The sequence below is a fragment of the Camelina sativa genome, chromosome 4, assembly GCF_000633955.1.
Source record: "Camelina sativa cultivar DH55 chromosome 4, Cs, whole genome shotgun sequence".
In the NCBI taxonomy this organism is placed as follows: domain Eukaryota; kingdom Viridiplantae; phylum Streptophyta; class Magnoliopsida; order Brassicales; family Brassicaceae; genus Camelina; species Camelina sativa.
The window spans coordinates 4033531-4044129 of record NC_025688.1 but is presented as its reverse complement, the minus strand read 5'-3'; the positions used below and the strand labels follow the sequence as shown (position 1 = coordinate 4044129).

At 36.0% G+C, this 10599-nt stretch overlaps 3 protein-coding genes and 1 pseudogene across 3 annotated transcripts; all 4 read left to right on the top strand.

Moving 5' to 3' along the window:
* Window positions 2394–3649, top strand: LOC104779763 (AP2/ERF and B3 domain-containing transcription factor ARF14-like). The gene has a single exon (XM_010504146.2). The coding sequence runs from the start codon at window positions 2492–2494 to the stop codon at window positions 3548–3550; it is 1059 nt and encodes a 352-aa protein (XP_010502448.1). The 5' UTR covers window positions 2394–2491; the 3' UTR covers window positions 3551–3649.
* LOC104783512 (methionine aminopeptidase 1C, chloroplastic/mitochondrial-like) lies at window positions 5149–6927 on the top strand. Its single transcript, XM_010508658.1, has 9 exons — window positions 5149–5156; window positions 5226–5460; window positions 5561–5722; window positions 5809–5850; window positions 5922–5994; window positions 6059–6152; window positions 6243–6343; window positions 6427–6474; window positions 6551–6927. The coding sequence occupies exons 1-9, from the start codon at window positions 5149–5151 to the stop codon at window positions 6697–6699; spliced, it is 912 nt and encodes a 303-aa protein (XP_010506960.1). The 3' UTR covers window positions 6700–6927.
* On the top strand, window positions 7955–8929 carry LOC104779762 (allene oxide cyclase 2, chloroplastic-like). The gene is made up of 2 exons (XM_010504145.2): window positions 7955–8240; window positions 8339–8929. Exons 1-2 carry the CDS (start codon window positions 8021–8023, stop codon window positions 8863–8865), a joined length of 747 nt encoding a protein of 248 aa, XP_010502447.1. The 5' UTR covers window positions 7955–8020; the 3' UTR covers window positions 8866–8929.
* Window positions 8893–10289, top strand: LOC104783511 (annotated as a pseudogene).

The following is a 10599-nucleotide window of genomic DNA, read 5'->3' as shown; positions in this document are numbered from 1 at the left end:
TCCTAAACCACTACTCACAATCACAAAACATGATGAACAAAGTCATAAACCCAGAAATCAATGAAACTTGAATGTTTAGAAAGATGAGATGAAGATCTACAATATTGAAGAAGAAATCAAACTCAAATTCTAAATACTTTGAAAGTTATGAAACGAAAAAGTATCAAAGATTTCTTAGAAAATAAAAAAAAGTGGCTAAAGATCTAAGCAATAAAAAAAACAAAAAGGAATAATTCCCAAAAGGGTAAATACTAGGTCTAGAATTGTACTCTAAAAAGTCTCTCTTTTTGTGGCTGAAGAGTACAAGGCCTTTTATAGGAAAAGGAAGGGAAGCCCTAAAAATGCTAAAAGACAAAATAAGTGGGCGGTTCGGTCAACTCGACCAGGTGCTCGGTCGAGTGCTGGTCGAATGGCTTCTTCTTTTGCTTCTCCCATCCGGTCAAGTCATTCTCCGCACACGGCCGAGTGCTTGGTCGAGTGGGTGATCGAGTGGACTTCCGGACCTTGATTCTTCAGCTCCAAATCCCTTGTTTCCTTCTTTTGACAGCTCCAATCTGCTTCAGCATCACTTCCATGCTCCTTATGATCCAAAATCACCAAGAAACTATGCAAATGCAATGCAAATCTACTCTAATGCATAAACAGTTATAAAACTATACAATAATGGACAAATGAGATAGAAAATCATGCAAAAGATGTGAATATATTAAGGGAAAACATGAAAAATTCATGCTTGCAAAAAAAGATCCTCACGGAATAAAATTCACTTTTGATTTGGAATAAAAACATATTAATTTTCAGTGAGAAAGGAATAATATCGTAATAGTTTGATCAACCTCTCTATAGTATCTTCAAAAGAAGAATCCTCAAACCTCCTACTTTTTTTTTTCTTAATCTATTGTTTATCATTAATTTGAGAGTTTATTTTTGATTACTATGCTTGTAAATTAGCAAATCATACATCAGGGGGAATGAACTTAACTAAGAATTAATATTCTATTTCTCATGTGAACCTCTTTTATCCATCCTCCTGGTCCACTTGTCTACCCCACTTCCCCATGCAGCCCACAACATATTCATATTACTTTTTTTGGTCGTGAATATAATAATTTCATACGTAGTAAATTATCTAACAGAGCTTGGTGATGTCAAAACAATTACCAAGCACTAAAGATCAAACAAGTTTTGCTAATAATAATAACCACGTAATGACTAAAGAATTTAACTTCATGATTTCTTTTGGGTGTTTTTAGTTTTTTTTTGCTTTTCTTTCTGTTTAAAAAATCTTATATTTTATTAAGCGGCTTCAAATAGACTACTTATGTGAGCTAGTCACACCGAAACATGAATGCTTATCCGGGAAAACAATAATTTTTTGTTGATGTATGAATTTCAACAAAATATGTGTAAGTTCTTTGAGAAGGGAAAACTATTCTCGTAACTTTGAAGCTCTAAAATAGGTCGTTCTCACAAGAGAGAGAATTGAGTTTTTTGTAGTTGTACTTTAGGAAAGGCTGCCTACATATTCTTAGAAAGAGATCAAGCTATTTGTCGTTCATATTTCATTTGGTAGGCGATAAACTATTATCAAAAACTAAGTGACATGGGTGAAATACTAGATAGTAGGGTGACAATTTAAACGACCTATAGAGGTAGGCGACATGATGGACAACCTATAGAAATAGGCGACATGCTAAACGACCTGCAGAGATAAGCGACATGCTGGACGATCTGCAGAAGTAAGCGATATGCTGGACGACCTGTAGAAATAGAGCGACAAAGTGAATGACCGTATTGCGAATGACTAAGTGACAGACAGAGAATTGGGTCTATCTTTTATTTATCCTATTTTCTTGAATGTTGTAGAAAATAGCAGATTGCCAAAAGACCAAAATATCTTTTTTTTGTACTGGGCCTAGAAACTGATTATAGACCGGCCCGTCCCTAATATTTTTACGCGCGTTTTACAAATCAATCAGCGCGGATAATTCAGGCAAAGATCATTTTTATCATAGATTTAGATTTTTTTTTTTGCGCATGTAAAACTTTTCTGTATAATAATTTGGTTAATTGTTAAATAAAACCCAAATATGGACATGCCAATTTAACCTTTCTTAAAAAATATTCTTCTATCTTCTGCATGAACCTTCCTGTAAATTTAAGTTGACCCACAACATTTACACACACACCCATATTATTCCCGTACACCTACCCATATATTATACTTATCTCCTTAAAAACACACTAGGACAATTTCGGAAAAAAAAAAAAACACACTAGGACAAATAATTAATTTAAAGGAAAGAAATATAGAAAAATTAATAACATACATGCACACTTGATGTTTTCTTATTTCCCTCTTGTCTCTCTATATATATACAGCATACACGCATTCATTCACACACGTTCACACATACATTCACATTATCAACATTTTCACAATCTTCTTGTGATTCCTCTCAAATCTCTTCTTTCGATTCAAAAAAAAAACATGGACACCATGAGTAGCGGAGACGAAAGCTCTACAACTACAGATTCCATTCACACTCCTATCAAAATTCCGGCGAGGAAGTCACCGTCTCCGGCGGGTTTGCTATACAGAATGGGAAGCGGAACAAGCGTGGTTCTTGACTCTGACAACGGCCTCGAAGCGGAATCAAGAAAGCTTCCTTCTTCAAGATTCAAAGGTGTCGTTCCTCAACCAAACGGGAGATGGGGAGCTCAGATATACGAGAAGCACCAGCGCGTATGGCTCGGTACTTTCAACGAAGAAGAGGAAGCAGCGCGTGCTTACGACGTCGCCGCTCACCGTTTCCGCGGCCGCGACGCCGTTACTAATTTCAAAGAGACGACGTTAGTTAACGGTAACGACGGAGGGGACGAGGATGAGGTTGACTTTCTAAACGCACATTCGAAATCAGAGATCGTTGATATGTTGAGGAAACACACTTACAAGGAAGAGCTGGAACAGAGGAAACGTAAACGTAACGGTAACGGGAACAAGACGATGGGGTTTGGTTCCGTAACCGCTGCGGTTATAACGGGGTTTAAAACGTCGAAGTTACTGTTTGAGAAAACGGTAACGCCTAGTGACGTCGGGAAACTAAACCGTTTGGTTATACCGAAACACCAAGCGGAGAAACATTTCCCGTTAGCGTTAGGTGGTGTTGATAACGATAACAACGGCTCCGTGAAAGGTATGCTGCTGAGTTTTGAGGACGTTAACGGAAAAGTGTGGAGGTTCCGTTACTCGTATTGGAATAGTAGTCAAAGTTATGTGTTGACTAAAGGGTGGAGTAGATTTGTTAAAGAGAAGAGACTTTGTGCTGGTGACCTGATCTGTTTTAGAAGATCTAACGGTCAGGATGACAAGTTGTTCATCGGGTGGAAATCGAAATCCGGATCCGAGTCCGTGTCCGGGTCGGATCGAGTTGTGAGGTTGTTTGGGGTTGATATTTGTTTTAACGACGCAGCTGTAGCGGTGAAGAAGGAAGAAAACGACATGTTTGTGTCGTTGAGGTGTAACAAGAAGAAGCAACGAGCTATGTAATAACAGCACCTTTTGCTGAGATTATTTATGTTGTAGGTTTGTTACATGTTGGGAAAAAATTTAAGGGAAAATTCTTTAAACCATTGAAACATTTATAGATTCATTTTTCGTCAACAGTCACACACACTCCGGATATGAATTTATTTTTTAGTCAACAATAACATGTGACATAATGACAAAACTGGTAGTCTACCAGTGGTAGAAACCACTATGTTTCATGTTGGTATGATAAACTCACATATACGGCATATTTTTAAAATGTTATTACATATTTCTATTTTATTAATTAAGTTAGAAAACTACATCCAGTAATGTTTTAAGAAAAAAAGTTAGTATCAAGATATATAGTTTGATTTACACCATTGCTATGTCCTACTAAAAATTATACGGACTAATATGAATCTCTAAGTAAAACTACAAAATGTAAAGAGAAAATTCCACACAGTTTTTCTTTTATTGGCATATTGCCCAAAGTTGTCTTTTTTGGTAATTCAATTTCTTAATATTTGTATATTGCTCTATAATTGCTTAATAATAGCAAAATATTGTACACTTTATAAGAAAATACAAGTATGAGAAAATGACATTTTCAATCAAATTTTGTCTCTAAAACATTATCTTTCTTATGAAGATTATCAAATTAAAAACATTATAGTACTAAATATCTAAATAAACTAGTATTTATGTTCAATAGAAGCAATCGTCTTCAACAAAACAATCTCCTCCCACAATGCACAAAGGATAGCTCCAGAGGTCGTCTTCAAAGTCATCGACCATGAGCTTCGGAATATCATCACTGCTGCCTAGAAGGCTTAGGAAACATTGGCGAAAGCTAATAATTATTTGGATTGGTTAACCCCCAAATCTTTATTAACTCTATTGTAGCCTTGTTTTTTTTTTTGTTTTTTGTTTTGCCAATATTACTTTTGTGTAGGTGTTACTCTTTTGTAAAACCTGATATTTACATCTTTAGCAAAAAAAAAAACAATGTTCAAAAGAAGCAAAATAAAAAGATTATAAAAACCTCTTACTATACTAAGTTTGCATGCGTATATATAATTATATAGATATATATGTCAACATATAACTACTTTTAATTCTTTTATATCATCAACACATAGCTACTTACAAGTTAAAGTAAAAATATATATTAAACCAACTAATAAAGATAAAAATAGCCCCATAATAACATTTTTTTTGTCGGGCATACCCGTAATTATAATGAGCTTTACAGGCCCATAAATAAAAGTGTTTCTTCCTCAAAATATCTTTGGTCCGTTGCTTTATTTTCACCGGAGGAAAAAAAAAATGTTGCAGAAGATTTCCCCGTCACGTTCTTGATTTAACGGCGATAAATTAACGCCTCCAAAACACTTCGCCGGAGCTCCGACCAACTTCACCACTTTCCCGCTCTCAGGTTTCTCTCCTTTTTCTTTGTTTGTTTATTTCGTCAAGTTCGTGTTTTAGGTTTTGGGAGAAATTGATAGTGATGAAGGGATTAGTAAAAATTTGATTGCGAATTCGAGAATTTTTTTGGAATTTGTAAGTCATAATTCGAATTATATTATGTATTGTTTTGTTGCAGGTAAGAAGAAATCATGAATGTGTGACATCATTGTTGAAGCAGTTCTAAATTTGAAGCATTTTTTTTTTTTTTTTTTTTTTTTTTTNGTAGGATTCAAAACTCATTAGAAGATAGATTAAATCCATTTCCACCTCTAGTATGTGGAAGAGTAACGCCTCGTCTACTTGTTCCTGATCATATACCAAAGCCTACATATGTTGAGTCTACTGAAGTACCAAAGATATCAAGTGAGATTCAGATTCCTGACTCTATAGGCATTGTGAAGATGAAGAAAGCATGCGAGCTCGCTGCTCGTGTGTTAGACTATGCAGGAACTTTGGTTAGAGTAAGTGAAAAAAAGATTAGCTTTTTTATTGTGAAATCTCTAAATTTGATTGAACCCTTTTGGTTTGATGGCTTTTTTTGTTGTTGTTGTTGTGTTGCAGCCATTTGTTACTACAGATGAAATTGACAAGGCAGTGCATCAGATGGTTATTGAGTCTGGTGCTTATCCTTCACCTCTTGGTTATGGTGGGTTTCCCAAAAGTGTTTGTACCTCGGTTAATGAATGTATGTTTCACGGGATTCCTGATTCTCGTCCCCTACAGGTTTGCGGTAGTATGAAACTGCTTTTTTGTAAGTATGAGAATTCTCTTGTATGTAGTATATATCACTAAAGAATCCTTGTTTTGAGAATGGAGATATAATAAACATCGATGTCGCGGTTTACTTGGATGTAAGTCTTTCTTTATGAGCTTCTTTTGTTACTCTGCTATTGTAAGTTTTTGATGTAACACCTTCAATCAGGGATATCATGGAGATACGTCAAAGACTTTCTTATGTGGTGACGTTGATGAAAGCCTTACAAAGCTTGTGAAAGGTTAATGGATTCTCCTTTTTTTTTTTTTTTGCTTTACTTCTTAATTTTTATGAAACCATTAGAGATTGTTCTAAACAGGTCACAGAAGAATGCTTGGAGAAAGGTATATCGGTTTGTAAAGATGGAGCAAGCTTCAAACATATTGGGAAGATAATTAGGTAGTAACTAGTAGTACTAATCGGATTTAAATTAGATATACAATAGAGAAGTTAGGAGGATCAGTTTTGATTATTTTCAGTTTGCAACAGTGAGCACGCTGCAAAGTATGGGTATAATATGGAGCGTTTCATCGGTCATGGTGTAGGAACGGTATTACACTCGGAACCTCTTATATATCTTCATAGTAACTGTAAGTAACAACAACAAGGGCTTTTCTCAGCAACTCTTGGTAATGGTGTGGAACTTCTCTGAAAATCTCTCTGTTCCGTGCAGATGATTATGAACTTGAATATATGATTCAAGGTCAAACGTTTACGCTCGGTGAGTATTCTCTATATAGAATTTGATGAATGCATTTATACTCTTTTTACAAATTGATTGGTTCCTTTGTTAACAGAACCAATTCTTACCATTGGAACGACCGAGTTTGTAACATGGCCAGACAAATGGACAATTGTGACAGCAGATGGTGGTCCGGCCGCACAGTTTGAGCATACGATTCTTATCACCACAACTGGTGCAGAAATTCTAACCATATCATCATGAACTATATCACAATCTTCTAGAAATTTAATCATTAACCATTTAGAAAGTGTAAAACAAAGTAGTTTTTCACCTTCCCACCAAACCCTAGACCTTTTGAAGGTTGGGGAATCTCACAAGATTCATATATTCAAGTACGACTAGATATGTGATAACTTGAAGTATGTCAAGATATTGCTCTCCTAGACAATATGTTTTCTGCAGTCAACCAAACTGATCCTTTTATGTCCACGGCATAGGTATGTTTTTGTAACACTAGAGAAGGAAGTAGAATTTTGACAGATTAAAAACCAAGTCGAAGAGTTCTCGGACATTATACTTCACAGGGGACATATCTATGCCGTGGACATAAAAGGAGCAGTTTGGTGGATTAGTTTATCACAGTTTAGCCTTGTTCAACAGACACCTTCAACTCCGATGGACTACTTTAAATATGATAGTTGCAAAGACAAAAGGCTCGTGGAATATTGTGGAGATTTGTGCATTGTTTATAAACTTACCGTAACTGATGAAAATTATAACGAGAGGACCGTCGGTTTAAAAGACAGACGAGGAATTTGGTAAAATGGGTTGGGGTTAGTTCCATGGGAGACAACGCACTCATTGTGGCTTGGGACGGTTGTTTTACGGTCGTAGCCTGCGACTATTATGGATGTTTGAAGAATTCTACCTACTTCCCTTATCTTGATACAGTGAACGGCGAAATTGTTAAAGTGTTCAAGCTTGACGATGGTATAGTTTCATCGAGATGACTAAATACTTCTTCTCAAAGTTATTTTGACATATTCTCTCCTCCCTTCCTCTGAAAATATTAATTATCTTTCATTTGTATCTTGTTTAATTATTGCATATAATAAAAACTAATTGTGTCCACATATCTAGTTAGAACTTAGAAGTAATATTTTATTGTGGGACAAATATCTAGTTATAGAACTTAGACGTAGTATTTATTGTGGACCCAAAATCTAGTTAGAATAACGAAATCAAAGCTTCACAAGCCACACGTTTTTCATTTCTCATTTTGTAGTTTAGGAACCGGCCAATAAGTGTACTCAACTTAGACAGACCCACGCTAGGACCCAAAAACTTGGACCATGGAAAACTTCAGATAAACCACTTGCCGACCAATTAACTTAAAATAAACTTACATTTGGGAATTTACGCACGTGCTATTTTATCATTTAATCCAATGTCTGGTCTTATCTATAAATAAACAGACATTTAGTAGAATTAAAATCACTCATCTCATAAACCAAAGTCCAGTCTATTTTATAACAGCCTTCCAAAAAAAAAAACCGAAGTGTTAAACAGTCTTCTTAGATCAATGGCTTCCTCTGTTATGTCTCTCCAATCTATCTATATGACAACTCTCAACAATCTGTCCTGCAATAACAAATCTCATCTAAGCTCTCTTCTTGGTTTCTCTAGATCCTCCCAGAGTCTTGGAATCTCATCCAACGGTCTAAATTTCTTCTCTCGATCAAGTTTCACTCCCAAGAAGAACCTCACTCCTACCCGAGCTCTCTCCCAAGACTCTAGACCAAGTAAGTTGTCTAAACATGATCTCATCTCTCATTATTTACTTAAGTACCCAACTCACATATTAACTTCTTTTTATTCATTCTCCTTGTGATAATTTCAGGTAAAGTTCAAGAACTAAGCGTGTACGAGCTCAATGAACTAGATAGACACAGCCCTAAAATTCTGAAAAACGCCTTCAGCTTAATGTTCGGTCTCGGCGATCTTGTCCCATTCACAAACAAACTCTACACCGGCGATCTCAAGAAGCGTGTGGGAATCACCGCCGGTCTCTGCGTCGTGATCGAACACGTCCCCGAGAAGAACGGTGACAGATTCGAAGCTACGTACAGCTTCTACTTCGGAGACTATGGCCACTTAGCCGTACAAGGACCGTACTTGACTTACGAGGACTCGTTCTTGGCCATCACTGGTGGCTCTGGAATCTTTGAAGGTGCGTATGGACAGGTTAAGCTTCAGCAGCTTGTGTACCCGACGAAACTGTTCTACACTTTTCACCTTAAAGGGTTGGCTAATGATTTGCCTAAGGAGCTTACCGGAACGCCAGTTCCTCCGTCTAAGGATGTGAAGCCGGCGGCGGAAGCTAAGGCGTTGGAGACCAGCGGAGTTATAAGCAATTATACTAATTAGTTAAATGAATATAGACTTTTGTTTCAAATGTTGTATATTCTTGAACTTTCTTGAAAAAAAAAAAACAGAGAAATTACATTCTTTATTAAAAAAAAGTTATATATTCTTATACTTGCGTAGTCACTTTTATTTTTAATGGTCAAAATCATTATGTTAATTATTAATTGAAAAGACTCAGAAACAAAGTTCGACATCTTTGATGATGAGATTCAGGGATAACAAGACCTTCTTTATCAGTAGTATCATTAGAGAGGTTTATATTGTTTTGGAGGAAAAAAACATAATTCAGAACAAAAGAAAAAAGCTAAGCAAATATACTCATCCTGAGGCGTTACGTGTTGGCCAAACAAAAATACAAAAGAGAAAAAAAAAATTAGAGAAACTCGGTTTTTCTTCTTCTTCACCTTCTCTCGAATCTCTCCGATTTTGCAATCGGAAAAGAGCTGTCTCACAATCGAACGGAAATGGGAGGAGATTGAATCAATTGGGGAAACTCGGTTTAGTTTAAAGCATCTTCCTTTATCATTCTCCAAGTTTTGATTTTGTGTGAGTGAGATCTGAATATTAAACATTTGGGTGTTTCAGGGAGCTCTTGATTACGATACTAGATGGAAGTTTGAAGCTTGAAGTCTCATTTCTCAATGCATGACTTGTAAGTTTTTATTGTTGTATCTTCCGTTTTTACATTCTTAACGACTTAAGATTTTTTCAGCTTAACGAATTGTGTATATCATCATCAGATTCCAGACAGTTTTCCTCTATTGGCTGCTGCTCAGAAAGCACTTGTCTCCAATTCACGCGATTCCTTATCAACCCGAACTCTTCATTCTGAGCTCATTTACAATTACTCTGAATCTAAGCATGTAAGAACAATCTTTTATGGTGCTTCTTTAGCCATTCCTGTCTACTTCTTGTCTACTTCTGAGAACAGTTAGTTGAGTATTGAGACTTGAGAGTCTCTCCTTAATCAAGTTCTATTGTTTAAGCTTTAGCCTAGGACTTAATGCAGCAGGTTCTAGCTGTTGTGAGTTGGTTGGAGAATAGTTACTTGAGTATTGAGATTTGAGAGTCTCTCGTTAATCAAATTTCTCTAGTTTGGTGAATTATCATTAAGAATAGTAGTTTAGTAGTTTTCTCAACTTCGCTAACGTTGTTGTTCATTTCTTTCTTCAACTAGATTACAGAATCATTAAAACGATGTGGGATTTATGAAACTTCTACTTACATTCTAGCTGCGCTGTTCAATGCTTCACTCATCGAGGTCATAATCTTTTCAACCATCTAAGAACTGAGTTTCCATGTCATCGCTTTTTTTTTTAGTTATGTTTATCGACCATGACATGTTTTGAGATCAAAACCAGATGGAAGAGGTAGCAAAGAGTTTCCATGTCATCGCATCAAATTCTTTCAGCATTACAAGATAACTAGCCAAGAACTTTGAGTTTTCTTAGAAGCTTCACAGGACAAGGACTGATGTTTGCTTATAGTCCCTCAGCCATCTACCTTGGTGACTTGTGAAGTCACACACACGGTTCTGATCATTTTAGTTTGCCTTCCTATATTGTTGGTTTTGGTTTTATATCCTTCAAGGAAACAAACTACTTTTAAGGTGATCCATTATATTGTTGGTTATGCTAGCACTTTGATCTCTTCTCTTATACTTCTCTACTCTCTCTTCCACAATTAGTTGATCTTTCTCCTATCAATTTGCTTATGTAGATAGTAACTCTTGAA

Bases quoted from the DNA above. Each gene is read 5' to 3' on its own strand.
- LOC104779763 (XM_010504146.2), top strand. From the start codon at position 2,492: ATGGACACCATGAGTAGCGGAGACGAAAGCTCTACAACTACAGATTCC.
- LOC104783512 (XM_010508658.1), top strand. The intron at 5,995-6,058 runs GTTAATGGATTC...AAACCATTAGAG, and splicing joins CCTTACAAAGCTTGTGAAAG to ATTGTTCTAAACAGGTCACA. The intron at 6,153-6,242 runs GTAGTAACTAGT...AGTTTGCAACAG, and splicing joins CATATTGGGAAGATAATTAG to TGAGCACGCTGCAAAGTATG.
- LOC104779762 (XM_010504145.2), top strand. From the start codon at position 8,021: ATGGCTTCCTCTGTTATGTCTCTCCAATCTATCTATATGACAACTCTC. The intron at 8,241-8,338 runs GTAAGTTGTCTA...TGATAATTTCAG, and splicing joins CTCCCAAGACTCTAGACCAA to GTAAAGTTCAAGAACTAAGC.